The sequence below is a fragment of the Euprymna scolopes genome, chromosome 31 (assembly GCF_053919585.1).
Source record: "Euprymna scolopes isolate OS-2025 chromosome 31, ASM5391958v1, whole genome shotgun sequence".
NCBI lineage: Eukaryota > Metazoa > Mollusca > Cephalopoda > Sepiida > Sepiolidae > Euprymna > Euprymna scolopes.
The window spans coordinates 68,156,335-68,181,470 of NC_136512.1; the positions used below are offsets into that span (position 1 = coordinate 68,156,335).

General features: G+C 33.8%; 2 protein-coding genes and 1 long non-coding RNA gene across 4 annotated transcripts in view; 1 reads left to right on the forward strand and 2 right to left on the reverse strand.

The window, feature by feature from the left end:
• The window catches only part of LOC145255800 (clathrin heavy chain 1-like), a 172,453-nt gene that overhangs the window by 122,004 nt on the left and 25,313 nt on the right, over window positions 1-25,136 (reverse strand). The window contains exon 2 of one of the 2 annotated variants that reach the window (XM_080114484.1): window positions 22,363-22,392. The exons of the other annotated variant lie outside the window; for it this stretch is intronic. Within the exon in view, the coding sequence (XP_079970610.1) occupies window positions 22,363-22,392 (30 nt within the window). The remainder of the gene's footprint in view (window positions 1-22,362; window positions 22,393-25,136) is intronic. 2 annotated transcript variants of the gene reach the window in all.
• Window positions 1-25,136, forward strand: part of LOC145255801 (ribosome maturation protein SBDS-like) — a 190,541-nt gene that overhangs the window by 30,512 nt on the left and 134,893 nt on the right. The gene's annotated exons all lie outside the window — the stretch shown is intronic.
• LOC145255802 (uncharacterized) lies at window positions 947-12,575 on the reverse strand. The gene is made up of 2 exons (XR_013863905.1): window positions 4,481-12,575; window positions 947-2,720 (listed from the first exon to the last, which is right to left on the reverse strand). It is a non-coding gene; the product is annotated as an uncharacterized LOC145255802 (long non-coding RNA).

Here is a 25,136-nt window from a genome sequence, read left to right on the forward strand (position 1 = left end):
GCAGACCACAAATTGAATATCAAGGAGACAGAGAAGCGGAGACAATACACGTAGCTGATCAGAGAGCTCAAAGGTATATGGAAGATGAGGTTAAGATAACACCAATAAGAACAATACCAAAAAACTTTTAAAAAAGAATGAGAGAGATTGGAATCTGAGGGAGGGCTGAGAAGGTACAATGGATAGCAATAATAAAAAATGGTTAAAATATTAAGGAACATCTTTGAATGCAAAGACTAATACACATAATCCACAGGCGCTAGCGGGATATATAGAAACTGCCACAGAAATAAAACACAAAAAAACACCATATGAAATCATGAAAACTGGAGCTGCAGAAGTGTAAGCTATCCTCTCCCTTTTTAATGTCATCATAAACTGGTGCCACACCAAATAAGTGAGGAGGGTGAGGGAGGATAGAAAGACCGAGGAGGGAGGGCACTAACCAGACCTCCGCTGGATGAGGACAAAGAGGATTGGGACCTTGGGGAGGCTTATTACTTACGACCAATAGTCACTACTAACAAAGAAATGAATGGTAAACGGCAAAATAATTTGCAATGGTTATTGAAAGAGGTGGTGAGTACTGGAAATCTGGAGAGACTTGTCACTCAGACTCCAAGCAACATCATAGATTGTTCTCAAAGAGAAATCTTTGATGTTAACCTGTGTGAAAATTCCTAGTGAGTTGATAATAATGTGCCCATGTTACTCGTTGTGCTACTGAGATTATATTCCAAAATTTATAATAATCGGTTCGTTAGTTTAGGAGTTTATCCTGTACAACGAAATATTCTTCCCTTAGTTACTGAAGACAATATCGGGTATCACTGCTAGTTTTAAACACAAACTCTACTTTCACGATTATTCTCTGATGTAAACCGAAACGAATGCATGAATTTTTATTCGCTGAAATTTTATTACGTTTTTTTTTTAATCACTGAAATTTTATGGGAAACGTTCAAATAATTCATTGTCATATTGTTATCTATATCAAACGTATTTACATGAAAAAAGAAAAATAAATAAAGAAATGTCTGAACAGGTGTTTGTTACGCAATTCTGCCATTGGGCAAAGCGATATTAACATTTCAAAACTAACAAACATCCGAAAACGAATTACAACACCTGTTTAATTTGAGTTTTATATGAAAAAAAAAAAAAAAAAAAGAAAAAATCTAATTACAATTAGTCCTCAAAAGAAATGTTGCGTATGAAAAAAACTATATAAAATGTGTCATCGAAGTACCTATTCAAGCAAAGAGAAATGATACTTTCTTCGAAGAAATTAAGCAAGCAACATTTTTTCAACAAGTGCATACCTCCTGCCAAAAAATGATTAAAAAAAAAAAAAAATTTGCTAGTATTCGCACTAATCTATAATATAAATATCACCTGCCTGTTTAAAATGTATGCATGTTTGTATGTCTGCCTTAAACTTTCGACAGAGGCGACGGATTTTCACAAAATTGGTATCGTTTTGAAGCTTGACCCTCCGGACGACAAATATAGAAAAATTGGCTAAAAACATTACTTCCTTCCCCCCTCAACTGCGCACTTTTCTAGAGGGAGGGGTCGCTTTTTTCGCCGATATTTTTGAAAGGCATCCCCTCTTTTTGATTGACTAACCTTAATTTAAACATTTGTAACTTTTGGTCTGGCGGTGGGTGTAACAACAAAGACGTCACGTTTTGTTTCGCGTTCTTTTCTTCCTTCACGGTATGGGTTTGAGCCTGTCTGCCCACTACAACTTTTTTCTTTTTTTGTTTTGCTCAACACACACCTCTAAACACCCGGGCAACACCGGACACCCAGGCTAGTCGATAATATAAATCTCACCTGTCTGTTTAAATGTATGTATGTATGTATGTATGCTTGTATGTCTGCCAAAAACTTTCGACCAAGGTGACAGATTTTCACGAGATCGATATCGTTTTGAAGCTCAGTCCATTTGAACGACAAATACCAAAAAATTGACTAAAAACATTAATTCCTTCACCCTTAATTGGGCACTTTTCTACAGGAAGGGGTACCTTTTTTCGCCGATATTTTCAAAAGTCATTCCCCCTTCTCAATTGACTAGCCTTAATTTAAACCTTTGTCACTTCCGGTTTGGCGATGGGCACAACGGCAAAGATATCAGGTTTTGTTTTCATCCTTTGCAGTACAGATTCGAGCCTGCCTGCTACCACTTTTATTTTCACGCGTCGGTTAGATTCCGAGAGAAGTTTTCGCATACTTCCCAGATTATAATATCTCAGATTCTCAAATGGATATAATCTCTAGCTTTTTTTTTTTTTGATCGAGTTAAACAAAATTCACACTGTGCCGTCGTTTCGGGTGTTTGTTTGGCTTTTTTGTATAAAGTGAAACTATTTGAACGCAAACGACAGCTCGACGGCCTGGTGGCTGGCACTGCACCAAAATGAGATTAGTTCTTGATTAATGGAGGAGAAAATAGGAAACCTTTCTAGACTGAGAAAATTTCATTTTTAAGCAAATTGTGTCACATTTTGTTTTCGTGGGAAAACAAATACCAACAGAAAGCGCCAAGCTTACCTGGCCCCCGGCCAGTTTTAAAAGCAACGTTCATTTCAGCGCATGCGTGGTGACTCCTATGCTTCTTAACTTAATTACCAACTCATTGAATTCATTTTCCTTTTTGGCTTAATGGTTAGCAAGGAAGACTAATTACCCTACGTTTTCGAGTTTGATCCCACCTCTAGCAGTATCAGAATTTTGGGGGAATTTTTGACACCCCTAACAGAAAACTGCGATTAAAATATAGAAAACTCGTAATTTCTCTTTCTAAAGTGGGTTATTTATTTTCTTTATAGAATATGCTTCCAAAATAAACTATTTAAGTTGTTTAAAAAATAATAGAAATATTATTTTTCATTGTTTAAAAAACAGTGTTTACAAAGTGCGTGCGTGCGCTCTGGGAAGCCATTTTGTTACGTAATGAAATCAATTGATTTTTATGAGATGAATATTTTTCAATTTTTAAACTTTAAAAATCTATCAAAATTTTCCTATTCGTTCAATTGTTACGTTTTTTTCAGGGTGAATGTAAAATTTTATGCTCTTTCCGATAAACTAAATATAATATTTTAGACAAACGTTGTTTTATAAATTCACCCCCCCATTTTGGAATGTCTATGAGAAATTTAATAATTAATTTTGCTTGAAACGTTTTATATATCACAAATTGAAGATAAAACATGAATAAATAAAATACTCAAATTTAAAACAAAAAATATCACTTATCTGGTAATTTACCGGTAAAGTCCAAAATTTAAATCCTTCTTTTTTCGATAACCACGTGTTATTTTTTTTTTTTTTTTTTTTTTACGTGGAAGCTTAATTTTTGTTTAGAATGTTCCAGTAATTAATAGTCGATCAGTTTATATAATTATATTTAATTCCTGGTTTCCTTTTTTTCGATATATAAAAAAAAAAAGACGAATTCGGATTATGCAGATGTATAGTATAATAAAAAAAATATTCAGGTATTTCTTTAAGATATTAAAAAAAGAAAAATACCAATGAACATCTGCGTCATATAGTAATTCGTGTTATTGAAAAAATGAAAACTATCAGATTTTTTCTACGATAGCGTCAAGGCACAATAATAAAAAAAAACGGACAAGTTATAAATAAACTCAATTTCTTATTTCAATAAATGCAAATGGAATTTCTTTGTCTTTCTGCTTAATTTCTCACATCTTTGAAGAACTTATAAGAAATTATTTGATTAAAATCTTACTTACATTGCAAAATAGGAAATGTCAATCCTAAAGTGTTACCTTCGTTTATTTTATACAAAACGGAATAAAAAACTTATATTATAAAGAAGACGTGTTTTGGTTTGTTATTATTGTTATTATTACATTAAATATTTGTTTAATCATATATTGTAAATATGAAGAATTCCACACTTTATTCAATATAATCCAATATCGAGATTATTAAGGTTTCTGAATTAGTGGGTTTTTTTACACTTATAGGCCTCCGTACATAAGTAAGAGATAATTTTTCACTTCCGGTGTCGTTACAACTTGCTTTAAAGACACGCGTGGTCGCGATGTGTGTTGGAAAAATCCTTCCATTTAAAAATACATGGATTATAATACATAAATATGAATAAATTCTCATACAGGAAGATTAAAAGAAAGCATATCTTACTCATTAACCAGGTAAGTTCTTTATTTTGCCGTTAAAATAATCATCGTAAGATTCAAGTAATGTTATTGTTCGAATGTTAAGTGAAGAAATCGACGGAAAAATAAATAAAATTGTTTATTTCTCTATTAAAGCTTTTATGATATTAAAATTTGGTCTTTGTTCGTTTTATTGAAATAAAATTTACGGGTTTAAATTACGTTTTACTATTATTAAAATCTGAAAGAAAGATAGGTGTATATTCAAAATGGCGACTTCGCCTGCGAATGTCCCCAAAATTCTGATACTGCTATCCCACCTCTCTATCTTTTTAAAAATTTTTTTTATTTCAATTCACTATCCTCTTTGACTTAATGGTTAGCGTGGAAAACTAATTACTCACCTCTCTATGTTTTTTTTTTATTTTAACCATGTGGAAGCCATTCTTCGTCCTTGTGCCAATATCCTCCACCCAGGCAGTGCCGGGTACTCCCACTAGTCTAATATATAAAAGACAGAATGTGTGTGTTTGTGTGTGTGTGTGTGTTTTTGTGTACGCATGTGTTTGAATGTCTCACAAAAACTTTCGACAGAGGCGACAGATCCTCACGAGATCGGTATCGTTTTAAAGTTCAACCTTTCAGACGACAAATATCTAAAGATTGGCCAAAAAAATTCCTTCGCCCTGAATTGGGCATTTTTCTACAAGGAGGAGTCAGTTTTTTGTGCTGCCATTTTTACAAGTTATAGTATCGGTTGGATTGACTTCACTTAATTTTAACGTTCTAAAGTCCGGTAGGACTGTGGAGACATCAGCAAAGACGTCACATTTTTTTTTCTTTCTTCCTTCACGTTACGTGTTCGAGCCTGCCTGCCTACTACCACTTCTTTTTTTTTTCTTCTCTCTCCACCCAAACTGCCGACTGCTGTTTTGCCTTCCCTCCCCACTACTACCAATTTATTTTCTTTTTTAATCCCCCCAAGCAACGCCAGGAAACCCCACTACTATACAACATTTTTTCAACACCTTTTAGTCCCTTCCCCTCAGGGCCCTTACTACACCTCCACACATTCGGGCAACGCCAGGTACTCTCGCTAGTCTAATATATAAAAGGCAAAATGTGTGTGTGTCTTGCAAAAACTTGACACACATAACGGATCCTCACGAGCTTGGTATCGTTTTCAAGCTCGATCCTTTGGACACCAAATATCGAACAATTGGCCAAAAACATTCATCCCTTTACCCTCAACTGGGCAGTTTTGTACAAGGAGGGGTCGTTTTTTTCATCAACATTTTTGCAAGTCATCGTCTCCATTGGATTGACTACGCTTAATTTCTACGCTCTCGACTTCCGCTTCCACGCCATGGATGCATCAGTCAAGAAGTTACGTTTTCTTTTCCTCCTTCGCGTTAGATGTTCGAGCCTGCCTGCCTGCCTACTACCACTTTTTTTTTTATCCCTCTCTCCACCCAAACTGCCTACTGTTGTTTTGATCCCCTCCCCCTGCTACTACCACTTATTTTTACTGCCCCCCCCCCCATGGGGTTCCTTACTCCACACACCCAGGGAACCCAGCTAGTATTTATATAAAAATCATAGAATTATGCCAGTAATTTAATTACGAGAGCCGATAGCATTTATGATAGTGTTTATGAAATAGAAAGCGCGGCAGGCCATTTCCATTTTCATATCGATTCGTAGCTGAAACAATTTGATAGGTTTTTTAGTTTATTTTAGATGAGGAGATTTGGTTGCTATTCTCACAACGTTTCCACCGATGCAAACTTCTTCAGGTGTATCTTAATAATGGTTCTTATTGTGAATTCTGGAAAAAATGTTTTTAATATCTTTTCAAACAGGCTATAGTCGTTAGAAATCAAACACTGGTCTGCTGGGGGGGGGGATCTTTCTACCACTCTATATAAATAAATAAAAAAAAGATGTATGTATGTGCATATATTTAATCGATAAACTCTTAAGCTACTGGTTACATAACACGGAAGTTAACAGGAAATAGTAATCATACACCAAGGATTCTTTGTTTGGATAGGTGAATAACGTGTACAGAAGTTGGCAAGTTGAAATCATGAATGTTGATTCCAACTTGCCGCCATTTCTATTTGCGCATGTGTAAACTAATCATAGCTAAAGCTGGTTTAATTTTATAGTTTTCTTATCTGTCGAGTTATCTCAAACAGTAAGGAACGTGGCTAGTGTTAAATGAGGGTACGCAGCTGGAACCCTATTTTACGATGGGCAAGGTCACACCACTCTGCTAGTCGCCAATAAGTCATGCTTAGTTACAGATGGCATGTGCATCGAACATAAACTGATGTAGATCCAAAGTCGTCCTTTTATTTTTCTTATTTTCTGGGGTCCTTGAAACCTAACTGATCCTTTCCAAGTCCAATTTTTGTGGTGGAGCCCAAGGATTTACTTAACATTGATAAGGTGGGGAAAAAACGAGGGGGAGGGTGGAGATGCAAAATATTTTTGGAGATGAGAATTAATAATTTGTATTATGTGCCCACGTAGACATGTAACACAATGAATAAATGTGCTACGTAACAATCAGTTCAAAGTAATAGTTTTTGGGGTTGAAGGTTCAATCCTCACTACAAGCGATACTAAGAATGAAATAAAATTTAAAAAAAAAAAATAAATAAATTAAAACTTTTAGCTAATCATGGCTGATGAAGCAACAACAATTTCTTCATTTTATTTCGATTTTTTGAACTACTGTTCTTATCTCAAGTGTTACTTTCACAATTTTTTTTTCGTCAATGTAATCTCCGATCTTCTTCAAGTGTATCTTGTCGAACTCTAGAATCTGCACATAATATTCACTATACTACAGGTCCTTGCAGTGGATAAAGTACTTGGTAAAATTCAGTTGTAAGTTACACGCCTGGAGGTTGAAGATTCAATCCTTAATACGAGAAAACCCAGAATACAATTGAGAATTACCTAAGACTTCTACCAAGTCACGGCTGATGGAAAAAGAATATGCTACACCCGTGTATCAAGTAAAAGGTTTCGTTTGAAATCCTGTACAAATTCATGGATTCGACAAGACAAACCTCAAGAAGGTCGGCAGTTACATTGGTATAAACATTGTGAGAATAAACTCCGTTCAATCTCGATAGATAATGGATATCCCTGTAATGCATGTAATGGTGAAGGAAGGATTGTGCAATCCCCAACTACACCTCTCCTCAGTCGACACTGCTTGATTCTATTACCTAGGAAAAATTTAAGACGACTGGAAACAATGCAGAGCAGAGGTCACATACAGCACCTGGTATTTCCAAATGCTCACCCATTTTAGTACTTGTACAGTTTAATCAAGACATTAAAAAATGAAAATATTGTGGGGGGGGGGGAGGGGAGATTATATTGTACGTATCCGTTTTGGACTGTAATTCTCCAAAAAATTTCACTTAATTTGATCGATTAGATTTTTTTTTTTTTTTTTTTTTACAACGGAAAAAAAAAAAACACGTTTTTATGACAGTGCATTGAAGATAGCCATCTTTGAGTTTTTTTAACACGCCACGGGGAGATAACTCAGTTTAAAGCGCCGACACTCCCTCCCCATCTTTAATACTAGCTTTTCTTTCTAAAAATCGAAACATGACTACCTTTTGCTCAGTATCATAAATTGTTTTTTCGCTGTATAAAAATAAATACATAAAAAACTACTTGAAATTAAGTGAATTTTTTTTTTCGGAGAACTTCATTCCATAACGGATACCTATAATATAACTTTTTTCGATATTTTCATTTTTTTAATGTTTTGATTAAACTGTACTAGTATCCCCATTCTAATACTGACTTAGATCACCAAAGTTGAGAACCGTTGTGTCAACGGGATTATGCTGTATATTGCGAATAATATACAAAATTAAAACGGTAATCTGAGCAATCCAAATACATTGTCAATTCTCATCTAAAAAATTCTGAAACAAGGAGAATAGTATGAGGGCCATTTCAAAACTAAAGTCTCTTATTTCTTTTTTAACTGAAAATGTTGAAGAGCTACAAAGACGGGAGTGGTAATATTAAAACTCGCGATCTTTTGTGCTCTAGAATTTATTTTTCTACATAGTAACCACCATTCTTAAGGCACATTTTCCAGGAATTCAATGGCACATCTCTTCTTCTGATGCACGTCCATAACAGAGTTTGGTTTCTTAGTATTTCACACCGTCAATATCTCCAACAGAAAGACGAAACTTTCAGGTCATGAATATTTTTGGAAGCCCCTCATAGTTTGAATAATTTAAATAATCTAAAAGTTTCTTATTGTATTATATTTCTGTACCCGATTAACGCTTCAATTTTATTTGCGTGCCATAATCTATTTTTATAAACTAGCGCACAAGGTCTGGCTGGAAAGGATCCAACTGCTTTATAAATTCAAAATAGCTACGTACTGTTCTTGGACGTTAAAGCTTTTTTTGATGTGCAGGAGTAGAATTTGTTTGATGAGTAAAAAGCTACCCCCCCCCCCTTTTTTTTTTACGGATGGATGGGTCGGTCGGGTGAATGGATGAAACTGATTCTAAAAATAGCAACGGCGATTTTATTTTTTATCAAGCCAATATCTTATCCAGATGGATTTTGGTGCAAGCTTTTGGAATTTAGAAAATCTAGTTGTTATGCCAAGTTTACTTGAGAAAGAATCGTAGAAATAGAAATGGAAGGTGGCTGCATCTGGCGGAGTCGTTTATTTGATAATAATGATGATGAGGAGACGAAGAAAGGAAAGAGAAAGAAGAAAAGGAAAAAGACATAGGAAGATAATGAGAAAGTAAGAGAAAAAGAATTAGAATAGTGTTAGAAGTATTAAAACGGAGAAGCAAAATTAGAAGAAATATTAGAAGTTAAGAGACATTAGTCCACGACGCGGACAGACTCACGTTTTAGTTTTCAGTTGGGACATGGAGAGAGTGCATAGCAGGGGGAGATAATTTTAAATAAAGGCATGATTTTTTAAAGAAAGTTTTTTAAATAAATATAAGACACTTATAACATAAAATAAAATTCTTAAAAAAGAAACATTTTTATTTTTAATAAAACATGAACAAAGTCTTGGAATTTTTTTTTTTTTTTTTTTTTTTTTTTTTTTAAATAAAATAGACATGTTTTTATTTTTAACTAGCAGGCCGCCTGGCATTACCGTGTCGTAAAATACGCTTAAATATGATATTTTGAATAAATGCAGATTTCGTATTTATTATGTTATTTTGAACCCAATATAGTAAGGAGTTAAAAAGTTAAAAAAAAAAAAAAAGAAAATGATTCGTGCACCACCACTGAGAATCAAAACTAAAATATTTAGCTTACGATTTACCTTTTCCTTTGACGTTAATGCCTGAGCTATGAAGACATATTTGCTGCAAGGCTAAAAATTAAAACTTGAACCAATAGCTATTACGTTACACGTGCGTATTCGTAATGCCGTCGTTCAACCTTCACCTGACAAATTCCATTTCTTTAATTTTCACGTTTGCACAGATTTTCCTCGGCTAAATATACAGTTTCGCATGGGTTCGAATACCCTATACATTAAGTTTCATATCTGTAGACTAAAAGCTGACAGAGGAGTTTGGTAGGCAAAATCTTTTTAAAACATATACGCATACATAAATATATATAGAAAGAGGTTTGTGCTTATTATAACCTTTTTATGCAAATATTACACAAGTATACATTATGTAGAATATCTGCATGAATATAATAACACGTAATAGTTAACTAAAGATGATCATCCCATAAGAAAACCGAAAAAAAACTAAAAGGAAATTAAAATAAATGTTTAAAAGAATATGCAAATTAGCTAGATCTTTTGCAGGTAAATGCAATTCCACGATCTATATACATAACAAAGATGCATTTTCTTTTTAAATAGAAACACTGGTTTTTAATAGGAATAATAGAAAAAAAAAAAAATTATAGTATAGATAAAAACATGATCATGGATTATTGTTGTCTGCCCCTGGTTATTTGTTGTTTACCCTTGCTTTGCACTCTTCCCATGTCCAAACTGAACTCCCCCCCCCCCCCAAAAAAAAGTGAATCCGCCCCAGTAGTGTACAAGTGCCGAAGAAGAAAATCTTCGTTTTCCATTTGCTATTTTTAAGTTAAATAAAATATTTGCTGAGATAAACATTTTAGTTTACAAAACACGAATGCACTTTAAGGTGTATCCGGTTAATATACGGATAAACATGTTATTTCAAACTTAAGCATGGCACTTAAAATCAGCTGGAACTTGCGAAAAATAACAAAGAATAGTAGTCTGAATATTCCAGATGATAAAAATTATTAATCCCTAAAAAAAATCGAAATATATAATTATCAATAAATGCTTTGGGATGCCCAGCCTTTCCTGGTCGTAAAATATGTTTCAATATTTTAATTCATGCAGATTTCTTATTATTACAGAGACTATTTTCAATTGAATATATATATATATATATATATATATATATATATATATAATACACACACTAGCTGGACGTCCGGCGTTGCCTGATCGTACAATATGATTAAACATGATAATATAATTCATGCAGATTGCGTATGTATTATGATAGAATAAATCCTCCATATTATGAGGAATAATTTGCCTCGTGGACTAGTTCACAAAAAAAAAGGAAAAAGAAATAAAATAATTTTTTTTTAAAAATAATAATAATAAAGATAATATCGTTCGTCAAATTCCGTCCGTGTTTATTTACAATATCATGTCAGCTGATATTTTGGCTTGACGATGAATGCTCTGCAAAAGTCACTTCTGATTCATGTTTAGTTTTAAAATATGCAAACAAAGAAATGATTTGCAGCGATTTTAAATGGTTATCTTTTATTGTAAATTGAACTAATTAATAAGAAAAAATTAAAATAAAATGGTGAGGTACACCTGGGCTTGAACACGGGACCATTCGATCCGTAGTAGAATGCTATATCTCCAGATGTCAATTCTTTTTCTTAAGAAATCATTGCTAAGATTTTATAATCTCCCTTGCTGGTATAACTATAAAAATTCCGCTGTAAAAATTATTCTTTTTATCTATAAGAAAAAAAAAAAAAAAAAAACTATTTTTAGGATCGAATTTTTTCGATTTTCGATACTTATCGGATGAATTTCTGTATAAAACATCTAAGAACACTACCAGACATAAATTACCCTTGTGTGAAATTTGCAAAAGATAAGCTGTGCCGTTTGGTAAACCTATGAGGAAGAAACTCACACAAAGTGATTTTTATATAATAGTGTGTGTGTGTATGTATATATATATATATATATATATATAGTACTGTTTTCAAAAGTTAAAAACAAAAATGACTTTTGTGCAATCAGATAGAATTGAAACTAAAACATTTAGCACTCCAGCCGCATTTCCTACCGCTTGAGCTTTCGACACAAAGATTTAAATTGAACCACTTCAAGCTATGAAGGAATTTGTGTATGCGCAAAAGTAATAGAAATATGTTGACAAGCTGAAGTGAACATTTTGCATTTCAACGTGCCGACATATTTCTGCACGTGTTGTTCATCCATCCAAACAAAGATGTTACCCGTTATAAACCATTCTCGGTGTACGATTCCTATTTCCAGTTAACTTCGGTGTTATGTGACAAACAGTCTAAGAGTTTATCAGTTTAATATTTCAGACACACACGCATGCATGCCTACATCCGTTTTATTTGTATAGATTAATTTGGACTTGTTTTTCTTCTAATAAAACATTTACTAATTAAAATATGTCTTTGGTTATAATCACATTGTCTACGAAATAATATTTTCAAAGACCAAACTCCTATTTAAAACATTATTATTTGTTTTAAAATGGAGTTGTAGTATTGGTTGGAGGGAGAATCCTTCTGCTGCAGCAGCATTAACCGAGACCACATAACCAACATGAAGGTCAGTCTTGAACTTGAGTAACAAATGCAGACGAGTACAACGACCGGATAATCATAGTCTGTGCAGTGAATATATATATATATATATATATATATATATATATATATATATGCATGTTCACAATTAGATGGTATCTGAAGTTTTGATGGCATAGACGATGAATAGTTCATTTTCTATCATCTTCCTTTCTTGCTGTTGTTCTATCATAATGCATGTTGATTACCTCAAACGTTTCAACCGATGTCACCTCCACATTTGTAAATAATGCTAATGCAAAATCAATTCTGCCTTTAAAAATGCCCCCTGAGTGTAGGAGGGGGTCTTTTTTTTAGTATACAGTATGCATACGTAACCTCAACCCATCCGATGGGAGATGGAGTTATTATTTAACTCCTAACTGGAGGGGGGGGCGAAGTCATACCTTTACAAAGGTTATTATTAATGAAAGCATTGCAGTAAGAATATTTAGATGCAGGTGTGTAAATAGAAACAAAATAGGATTAATAATGGAAAATTCCATATAAGAAGCTTAGTTTAAGCAAGATGGAATTTTCCTTTAAAAGTCGAACTGAAGTTAGGGTTACATGACAGGAGATGAGGTTACAAGCAGGAAGTCAGCAGTGACACATAACGGTTAAGCTGATAATGCAGGTGTGTAAAAAAAAAAATAATGTAAAAAGAAAGATCATTCTTTTTTTATTCCTGAAACGCAAGAGGAGTTGAGTGTTTCTATGACACAAGATTTTGACATGTAACCCTAACTACAGTTTGGCTTCTAATGGAAAATCACATTTTTTTTTGCTTAAACTAACCTCATGTGGAATTTTAATTTAATATTTTTAATCTTATTATTTTTAAAATTTTATGTATTTATTTTTTTTGCATGCCAGCATCTAAATATTGCTACTGTATTACTTTCACTAATGTCTTTGAAAAAGGTACGAATCCATTATCTTCTCCCTCCAGCTATGGGGTAATTAATAGCATATACTGTGAGAAGCATGCGTGGAAGTGCACAAGAGTGGCATGCCAGTGTACAAGTCGAGCCTACCTGCATCGAAAATCGAACCCGGAACCAATGAGCTACATCCGTCCTACCCAGAGCGATGATTAAGCTCGCCCAACAGCTATAAAAAACAAGCTGATAAGTCATTCGGAGGCGGTTGAAAAATATTGCTCTGATAATGTGTCTCCTGTTACTGCAATTTGTATCGTGGCATGTTGATCTGACGAGATTGTTCGGTGTTGCTCAGGAATGTAGCGTGTCGATTCAACAATATTGTTGGGTGGTATATGTTGATTCGGTGATATTGTTCGGTGGCGCGTTGTATCGGTTGACAGTGTTGCTCGGGAACGTGCATCTCGATTCATTGATATTGTTCGGTGGCGTGGCATGTTGATTCAACAGTATTGTTTAGGATTGCCTGGACGAATTTGTTCAAGACTGTGCTGTCGCTTGTAATATAGATATACATATATTTTTATTTTTTTTGGTGCACTTTCTGCCCTCGTGAAACGACATATTCTAGACCCAAGTTTTGGTTGTACAACTATTTTAGAGGAAAGGAAAACATTGAACTAGCATGTTTTTCTCTGATTATATCAGCACCATTTCTAATCAACCTGGACTTCTTGCCATTGGACTTTAGCAATACTGGTTCACGGTTAGAGATTGCACAAACCTTGTTTCACTATAGCCCCCCCCCTTCCCATGCAGGCCATCTCACAGGATATATCCACTGTCTCCCAAAACTGAACAAAGTTCTTATATATTGTTTTATTTTGGATGGTGGCGGAAGTAGTGAGAGAATTTACATCTTGCCTTAAAAGAAGAGAGAGAGAAAAAAAAAAAAAAGGATTCTTTTTGAACAGCAAACAGTGAAACCTTGAAAGAATCTCCATTAAAATGAAATTAATAGACCAGCTCACAAATACACGGAAAAAAAAAACCAAAAAAAAACCCACTAAAATAAGCAGGGCAGAGATAAACTGAAATATCCAAGACCACAGAGGATGATTTCTCTTTTAGAATGTTCCAGAATTATATAAGAGCGCACACAGCATTTGGGGGGGGGGATTAGTGCACTTTCCAAAAGTCATCACAGATAGTTATAGAATTAGCAAATATAAAAGCAGTTCTCCTTATGTATATTATCTACTTTCATATATTAACACAATGTCATTTTTATAGGTAGAGAGTTATCCTTGAAGGATGCTATGAAATCTTTAATATAAAAGGACAATTGTTTGTGTGTATGTCAATCTAAAACTAAAAGAAATACAAAACAAACACCCATAAAGTTAATATTTTCTTAATAAAGCTTAGAAAAAAAAAAAACATTCATTCTTTGAAGCTCAGATTTTGTCAGGGGGAGGGGTCGATTTTCCAGCCATTTGATGTACTAAAGGGAAGTAACTCAAATTTTTTTATTCTTTATGTTGATACATTCACAAAGAAGTGTGTGTGCATGTGTGTGTGCGTGCATGTGTGTGTATACGTGCAGAGAGAGGGGTAGGCTGGGCCGAGAAGAAAGAGTAAGTGGAAAACGAAAGAGAGAAACAAGAGAGGATGAAGAAAGAGATAGAAATTTGAATAGAAATATGTTACAGTTTTACCCTAGGCAACGTCAGGTAACCATGCTTGTTATTAATAAAATTCACAACCATTTTTACAATCTAACCATATTTATACAAATAAACACGAGTCTGCATCTGACTTGTCCACCAAGTTCCAGCCATGAATGCTCAACAGTCTTTGCTTTATTACTGTTCAATGATAATCACATCTGGATATAATGTGCATATCTTTTAGCCTCTCTACTTTCTCATTCTCAAGGAAAAGATGTTGCAAGTCTATCTTTGCCCTATTGTTATTTCCATCATAGCTGCTCGACTGAGCTTTAATCTATACCCATACTCCCCTGTAAAACATTTGCAAAAACACTCGCTTATCAATTACAACAGTCAACAATTTCCCTCACTATCTGTGCCTAAAACTAAACGAAAATTTTATGAGCAAAGTTTCTTCTCGCGAACTGCTCATCTGTAGAACAAAATATTGTGTGGCTGCTTCCCAGCTGACTATAACATGGTCGTTTTAAATCTAATGTAAATAAGTTTTTGTTGAGACATACTCTTATATGATTAAACCTTACCCAAGTTCCACTATCACTGATCATCACAGTTTTGTCTCACCATCTACCTAACATGCATTAATCTTTAGTGACCTCTAGGCCTTGATAAGCATTGACCTCCCCCTCCACGATTAAAAAAAAAACAACAAAAAAAAAACAACTCTTACACACTCCTCTTTCAGCACCGTCATGATTTGGGCTATAATAGTTAGTTCAAGGATTGGTCTTTTAAATATTACAGAGTTGAACGATAAAATTTTTGTCCTAGAAAAGACGACATGATCCCATTTCCGTTTGATGCAAACCAGTTTTGTTTTTTGTTGCAGGCCAGCTATTAGTTGACCAGTTGTGTACAAATCCAAAGAACGATAGGAACCTTCTCTCCTGTCTGAAATGACAGAATGTTCAACAAGCGAGATTGGAGATGTGCTGCTGTACAACTCATGTTCTCTACCAATCCAAGTTATGACAACAGGATCATTGCCAGCACCCTCAAAATGCAAATCCGGATGGTTAAACGATTGAGGGCACAACTCAGTGCATCGGATGATCCACAGTTATGGTCTTTGGTGTGGTTTCAAGCGAGGGCCACATCATGCCATCTCACATCTTCAAAGTAGGCTTGAAAGTCAACACCAAAATGTATTTAGATGTGCTGAAGAGTGTGGTGATCTCCTGATGTAATCAGGTGGTTGTTGGCTGAGCTTGAGTGTGGCAGCAGGACTCGGTGCCAGCCCACAAGTCCAAAGAGACCCAGGCTTGGCTTCAGAAGGAATGCTACGACCTTGTACCCTTCTCTCACTGGATACCTCCTCCTCCCAACCTGAACCCGCTGGACTACTTCGTTTGATCACACGTTGAGAACATTACCAACATGATCTCCTCCAACACCAAAGCCAGCCTGATCACCGCCATCTGTCAAGCGTCCACTGACGCTTGTGGAAAACGTATACTCTTAGTTTCAGAACCATATCGAGGCAGCAATTGAGGCTGAAGGCGGTTACATTGAAAAGACATCAGCTCTTAATCAAATTACCTGAATCGAATTTTTTCAATAAAAGTTTAAAAATAAAGCTGTAGTATTGTTCTCTTTACTTTTATTTTTTCATTTTTTACTATTCTACCCTGTATATTCGAGATAACCCCACAGATACAAATCTGAGTAGGGATAAGAGTTTAATTCAGAAGGTAGATCAGCCCCAAAGGGATATCACAATTATAAGATACCCTGCCCCCAACCCCCACAAATGCCACTCATGAAATTGTTTATAAAACTTACAATCATTTCTGCAATCCAACAATATTTGATATAAATTTTAGTCGATGCCTGATTTGTCCACCAAGTTTCAGTAATTAATGTCCAACAGTCTTTGTTTTATCGCTGTTCAATATGTATCTTTGTATTTCAAACATAAAATTGTCAATAACTGACATTTTCTACTCGTGGCACTGTCTTGATTCCGGTTGTGATAGCTATCTTCAGCCAAGGAATAATTTGAGAATTTTTTTATAGACACATTATCTTTAAGCTTACAAATAGAAATGGGTGGGGAGTATTGTCCATTGTGTGTGAATTACATTTCTTACTCATGAGACAATCACCAAAGTGTCCCTATTTACTTGCCTATATAACTACTATATGGTAACATGCACTTCTCCAAAATGCTACCCAACCATATTAAAAATATATGCATATACACACATACACTTCTTAATATTGCTACACTATTATGACGTTTCAGTCAATTAGTTATGAATAACTGAAGACCTCGTCAGGTGATGTTGCTTTTCAGAAAGTCGATTCTTCAATGAAATGGAGAAAAAAAAAATGAATTTTACAAAAATTGCAATTTAAAAAGTCATCAAATTTGTTTTTTCTCCACTTCATTGAAGATTTGACTTTCTGAAAAGCAACATCGCTTAGACATTACATGTCATGTCAAAATTAGTAACAAAAAAATCCAAAAATTGCAAAAAATGATTGAGTAGAGGATCTCAACCATTTTTTTTTATTATCTCGGCACCAAAGTCTATGCCATTCTAGAAATGTTTTTTCCATGTTCACTGTTATATTGCTGGTCATGTGCAGTTCTAGGAGGTCCACTCTCCCACCTTTTGCTTTCTCTCTTTAAGAAAGAATTAATTTATTGCTAATCGTTTGAGGAACTCCTATCAGAGAATGCCAACGGAGCTACCCAATCATCCAGGTTAAAGTGCTTCTTTGGGGTACAGGCTCTTCAACCCCACTTTCCAGCTCTTGTGTCACATTTTCCTGCCATGGGAGGAAGTTTCACAAAAAAAGAAAAAAAAAAATGCTATTATTGTCTATTCTTAACTCATCGTTTTCTAATTTGAAACCGTGGAAAGTAACTGAAAACAAGGGAGATAAGTCAGTTTGTCTTACAGAATTAACTGCAAAAGAAATCGATAAAGCTTCATTATTCAATAAATTTTATTTTTTGTTGCAATTATTTTTCTACTTGATCATTTTTTCATCATTTTTTAAATTTTTACGCATTTCGACAGGACACATAATTATGCAAAATGCGTCTTTTTAAATATCCAATTATAATGCACAAGCACCATAAATTCCAACAACAAAAAGAAAAGTGAGAACACTAGTCTAACTATAAATAGTACAAAAACTATTCCTCATCTAAAAAAATTCCAACAATAAATTAGCTGTCATCACATGAAATTTATATTAAATTAAAAAAAAAAAAAAAAAAAAGAATTAAATTTAGAAAAAAGACCATCTGTTTATTTTGTAGGATGTCTAGGTAAACTTTTTGAAAGGTTTCACTGTTTTATTCATTTCAACGGAAACTCTAAAATGAATGTTGCCATTATTTGGCAAGAGTAGAAAGCCAGACAGAATAGTTTATGTAGGAGATCACGAAGGTGGGCCCTCAAAAATGACCGCCCACCCCTTGACAAACAACAAAACTCTGCATTGACCGTTTACAAAGTGAATCGATTCATTTTCCTACTAAGAGAAGGACTACAAAGCATTGCTCGGGAGTAAAAAAAATAAATAGTATCATACAGGATGACATTCTCTTTAAAATCAAAATATGCCACCCATGAAATCTCTATTTCCCTTCTATATATAAAGAAATTTGTGTGTGTGCATGTGTGAGTTTGTTCCCTATGAACTCTGAAATGTCTGGGTCGATTTTGTTTTACAATTTCACACGAAGGTACTTGATGTGCCTGGGAGTGTTCTTATGAAGGTTTTATATCGGAATGCATCTGATAAGTATTGAAAATCGATAATCGAAAAAATCCGATTAAAGAAAGAAGTCAGATTTTGACCCAGGTTATACAAGCTAACATCACAAGTGCATTTGAGAAGTTTTATCACTGCACAAGCAGAAAGGCCTAGTCTATAGAATCAACTGTAGATTCTTTTATAAAACAGGGGTGTGTTTGAAATGAATGTTTTTTAGAGCGCAATTGAACCATGATGCTTGACTTTTGTATTTTAAACTCCAAGTGAAGCCATTATATATGAAAATCTATATATCTATAATAGTGAGAATGTGTGAGAGGACACTTCTTAACCTATATACTCAACGAAATTATGATCTACAGACTTGAAATTTGGAATATATAGGGGATGCAGACATGTGGAAAACTTTTTAACCCATTTTCATCCAGAAGGGGTCAAAATTGAAAAATTGGTACATGGTGTCGTCAGATTTTTATCTATTTGTCAACTGTTTCATGAATGTGCATACGCAGCTGGAAACATGGCAGCTTTTTTATGTTAAGAGGAAGTAAGTTTAGAAAACACTTTTTATAGATGGTTGTCGAGTGAGTCTAACGGTTATCATACGGAAATCACTGTCTTTAGATTTTAGTTTTGATCTCAGCTTGAGCATTTTTTTTTTTTTTTTTTTAACTTACAAGAAGTGAATTGTTTAGGAAAAACATATTCACATGCATAGGTCTCAGTTTCTTCCAGTTTTTTTTTTTTTTTTTTTTTTTTTTTTTAAAGGAATTTAACGTTATGTTCAATACCTATGCTAATTCTGTTTATAATAAGAATTCTATATGAGCTGAAATATATTTATTTGTATTTTACGACCGAGCAACACCAGGCAGCCTGCTAGTAATTTTATAAAATCTATAGTAGATTCTCTACAGTGCAATGTAGACTATAGTGTATTGTGGACTACGTCACTGCAGGGAGGCATATGAAGTTTCCTTCCAATATATTGGGGTGGGAGGTCTAACTACAGCAGCCAATCAACTGATTTGATTTAAAAAAAAAAAAAAAAAAAAAAAAAGGGGGGGAGATTTCAGCGATTTCAATGACAATAAAGACATGCAACGGTGGAACATTTGTTGATCCGCATTCAATCCCGGACAACATCAGTTATCCCTCTTGGTTGTTTATAAAATTCAATCCAATTACCAGATCAGACTGTTTGAAGATCTGGTTGCTTCCTGACAAAAAAAAAAAAGAAAAAGGAAAAAAAAGAAAAAAATGTATCAAACATTGATATTGTTGTTTTCTTTCCCTTTGCAAAACTCAATCATGTTCCGCAAAAAAAATCTTTTTAAACGACCAAACGAAACACTTAGTGTTTGAAGATACAAAGAACTTGAAGTATAAAAACTTAACAAAATGACAGGATTCAGCATTAAATAACCTGAATAAGGTTGATAAGCTGTAAAACAAAACAACCAAACCAAACACCATGAATAAATATTTGAAGATATAAAGAACTTGAAGCATAGTCACATTTTCCAAAATTACTGGATTTGGAATTAACCTAAAAAGGGTTGATATGTTGTTAAACAAACCAATCAAACTAAAATCTTCAATCCAACCATATTTGGTATGAATAAATTTCAGCCTATGTCTTACCAAGTCTTGCCCACCAAGTTTCAGTAATAAATGTCCAATAGTTTTTCTGCTATCACCATTTAATGATATGAGGGATACTTTGGAGATCATCTTATCAGTACAAGGCAATTTTTCTGTTTATATCTGGCTTGTTCATTAAATTTTCAGGGTTTGTTTTATGATACAGATTCGAAAAAGTTGTCAAAAAAAACAAATATATAAGAAATAAATGTTATCAAAGGCAAGAGAAGTTACTTTTCTACCTAACTGGATAATTTTTTAGTGTTTTTATTTAATGTAAAATGTTTATTCCGAAATCTCCGAAAACAACGTTTATCGATATATTTGAAAAAGAAATGGTGGTAGACTATGTTGAACATGTTAAGTTTGGGAAAATGAGTTAAAACTAAAAAAACTATACAAAATACTGTTAGAAAATCACTTAATATATGTTATCGTGAAATAGGCTCACATATATTCAATGACCAATCTTTGTAACCATTCCACATTTAAAAAGAATGGATGCAAATCACTATTGGGCTAGGAGATCAGGATACATATGAAAGATTTAAAAACTAGTACTTGATATCTCCTTGCAAAACACTCGGCATTAAGATAGGGATCAAGAGTAAGTGGAGCCATCCATGAAAAGAGAAAAACTTCATGCAAACCAGACAATTCTGAGGCATGATCTTTATGAGTTCCATGCAGAAGTCAAACTCTTTTAGCAGCAAGATTTATTATCCGCTCTCTAGAGATAGTAAGATACCAACAATATGAGATCTGTGTTGGAATTGATAACCAAACCCCATTTTGACATACATGATTGGTCAGTAATGATAATGTGTCTGTAAGCTAAGATAGTGAAAGGAACAATTGTCTTTGATTTCCATAATATTCTTTGAAGTCAGGAACCAGAACGAGAATCAAAGAGGCCATTATGCCATACTCTTCTGCGAAGAGAAAGACATTACTCATATTGATCAAGGAACGAAGAATAACAAAAAATACTTATATATTTAATGACTTCATATTTCCAAAACGAATTCAAAGAAAAAAAAAATAAACATGAAAATAATTTTTTTGGACATTTTGTTATGGGAAAATAAAAACTCAGCAGAAATTCTGAAGCAAATTAAAAAAAAAAAAAAAAATGCTTTAATTTTATCTACCTAGAGACAAAAACTACTATTTCTCTCTCTCATTACAGGATGGAACGATAAAATTGTCGCCCTAGAAAAGGCGACATGATTCCATTTCCGTTTAATGAAAACTAGTTTTGCTTTTTTTGTTGCAGACCATCTACTAGTTGACCAGTTGCGTACAAATCCCAAGAGCAGTGACACAATGTTCAACGAGCAAGATCAGAGATGCATCGCTGTACAACTCCTGCTCTCTACCGATCAAAGTTATGACAACAGGATCATTGCCAGCATTCTCAAAATGAACAGTTCAATGCTTGAGGGCACAGCTCAAAATTCTTGGTCACGGTCATAGTCTTTGATGTCGTTTCAAGTGAGGGCCGCAACATACCATCTCACATCTTCAAAGTCGGCTTGAATGTCAACACCAAATCCATTTCTATTACCTACTTGTATATTTTTCCCCTATGAATAAGCTACCTCAACTGTTCTACATCTACTAACCCAAGGACTCATCCATCAGCATGACAATACTATCAAAGTCATCAAAGTCTCCTGTTCTGCACAGATCTCACTATATTCTCTAGATTTAATCTTCCGTTGAGATCATCACAACTAAGCTTGTGTTAAGATTCACATTACATAATGCATACTAAAATGGAGTACTATTGCCACATCTGAGGAGCAGCTGCTCAAAGCATCCTATTTTACCTTGACAGAGTTAAAAACTGGGTTCGAAACCTAGTAGGCGATACCCTTTTCTCCTCCAGGCAACGTCTTTCCGACAGAAGAGATGTTACAAACCTGTCTGCACTCATTATTTTCATGGCAAGTACTCATCTGAGATTTAATCTATGGTCCCTTCTCTCCAAACTTTCACAAAAAGCACTCATCTAGCTACAACCAATATCAACAATTTCCCCCAATTTCTATCTGTACCTAAATCTAAATGTAAATTCCATGAACAAAGTTTTCATAGAACTACCTGTCTGTGGAACTGTTCTGCTGGCCTACTTCCCAGCTGACTACAACATAGTCATCTTTAAGTCCAATGTAAACAAGTTCTTGTTGAGTCGTCCCTTTAAATAATCAAATCATACCCAATTTCCACCATTAACAATCACTACCTTACCGTGCCAGTGACCGGGCGACTCCGGGCAGTCTGTTAGTAAGAAATAAAAATAAATTACATTTCAATTAGTACGTAAATCCATTGTTTTGTTGTGCGAGTCAATAAGTAAAAGATCAAAAAGTGTATATACAACGTCTACGTACAATTTACTTACAAGGTGAGGTCGTTATGATCTAAAAATTTTCTACACTGTTTTGGATATGCATGACTGAATTGGTCATAGATACCCTCTGCTGACACAAAAAAAAAAAAAAAAATGATACATTATGAAGAAGCAATGAATATGAGAAAACACTCAAAATAAACTTTTTCAAATTATATGTACTTAACTGGTTTTGCCCGGGAGTGTATTTACTTGAAATTTATTTTGTTTTTCTCTTTTAAAAACCATGTTTTTTTTTGTTTCGTTTTTTTTTTTGCATTATTTGGACTACCAAACAGTTCACGTCTTGTAAATTAAAAAAAATAAATACTCGAGCTGAGATTGAAATCAAAATCTAAAGACGGAGTCAAGTACGATAACCATTAGGCCAGCTTGACACGATCTAAAACGTGTTTTCAAACCGACTTATTTTTTAACATAATGAATCTATCATATATGAACCATTCATGCATGCATATTCCTGAAACAGCAAACAGATAAAAATTTGACCCCCCCCCCATATACCAACTTTACAATTTTGACCCTTCAGTAGCCAGTTTTTCTGGATGAAAACCGATTAAAAATATTTACACGTGTCTTAATATCCTATATACAAAATTTCAAGTTTGTAGATAAAAAAATCCATTGATTATATAGGTTGAGAAGTGTCCTCACACAGATTCTCATTTTTATAGATATACTAGCAGGCCGCCTGTCGTTGCCTGGTCACAAAATATGCACAGGTATTTTATTTTGATACAGAAACTGAGACATGTGTATGCGAGTATTATGTTTTTTTCCAAACAGTTCACTTTTTGTAAGTAAAAAGCAAAATACTCGAGCTGAGATCGAGACCAAATCCTAAAGACATTGAGCCAAGTCCAATAACCATTACACAAGCTTGACACATATACAAAATGTTTTCAAAAAATCTTATTCTTAACCTAAAGCTGTCATGTTTCTCAACTACACATGTGCAGTCGTGAAATAGTTGACAAATAAGTAAAGAAAAAATCTGACGGACCTCATGTACAAATTTGATAATTTTGACCCTATAACAGCCTTTTTGTCTGGACGAAAACCGATGAAAGCTTTCTACATGTCTGAATATCCTATATACCAAATTTCAAATTTGTGTATGAAAAATTTGTTGCGTATATAGGTTGAGAAATGTCCTCACCAACCACATTCTCACTTTATATATCGATAATTAATGATCTATCATAAATAAGTAGTGTGATTGTACATCTAAAAAAAAAAAAAAAAAAAAAAAAAAAAAAAAACTAAGTTTAATGCTACCAAAATTCATACAAGAATTATCCACAAGGATCCAAACTGATAAAGTATTAAATAAAATTCAGTTCTAAGTGAGGTTGAAGGTTCATTCTCAATGCAGGTGATATTAATACAATTGCGAATTACAGTTGTTGCTAGGGAGTGTATTGAAATTTATTTTGCTTTTCTCTTAACTTTTTCTTCAAATTATTCTTTCAATCATAACTCTGCATGAACGAAGGTAGAGTTATTTCCCTTTTTTAAAGATGGCGATCATTTAAAAATATATATTTCTGCAGTTTATGAACTGCGCTTTTTTAAGTTAAGATTTTTAAGCCAGGTTCAATTTTTACAGTATCTTTCGTTTATTAAATTGTTAGGTGAAAGTACAGAATAGTTAAATAGTTAAGAATGGGTTCCTAAATAATAGCATTATTTCATCAAGGTCCATAAACTGCAGAAGTACCGAAAATAATTCCAACTCAAAGTATTGCTAGAAGAAATAAAATCAAATTACATTTTAAAAAGAATGGGATGAAACGATAAATTAGAAAAATTGATTAACCAAAATCTGATATCGATTTTGCAAGAAGAAAGATATCGATGACAAAGAAAAGATAAATAGACTGCCTTTACTTTATATATTAGATAAAAACATTCTTGAGAAAACTGAAAGTAAACCTCTGAAAAACCTGGAGAGAAAAAAAGCATTTTAATCATTGAAATACATCGGTAAGATCCTGTTTACAGTTTCTGTCTTCGCACACGGATCCACAGGATGTGCTGCGACCCACCTTTCGTATTTGTATCCTAATAGGATGAGTATTGAGTCAATGACATACTTCCTTTGACTTCGTCATTGATCCACATACATTAGTAGACTAAGGTGAGGTTAGCATAACATTAACATATGGTGACAACAATAGAGATTTTTTTGTAAAAGTGAACAAAAATGAAAAATAATTTATTTATGAAAAATAACATCCTTTAAATGGTTTCCATTTTCAGTCTGTTAGCATCTTTTTCTTGCTGGGATATCTCAAAGAAAAAGTTGTCACCAACAAACCTGAAACTATAGAACCAGAAGAAGAACACAAGAAATCAAGTTGGGGAATTGTAATGGAGTGATTCTGCAACACGTCATGGATAATGTTTTGGAAAGTGCACGAATTTTGTGAAGTTGAAAATGAAAACCATTTAAAAGATGTTAATTTTTCATAATTTTTTTTTTTTTTTGTTCTTTTTTGCAAACAAATCTTTATTGTTTATCTTTGTTATATTATGTTAAAATTGGATTAAGGTACAATAAAATAAAGAATCAGTTCAAGTTACAAATCCCTCAGTGATTACTTAGTGA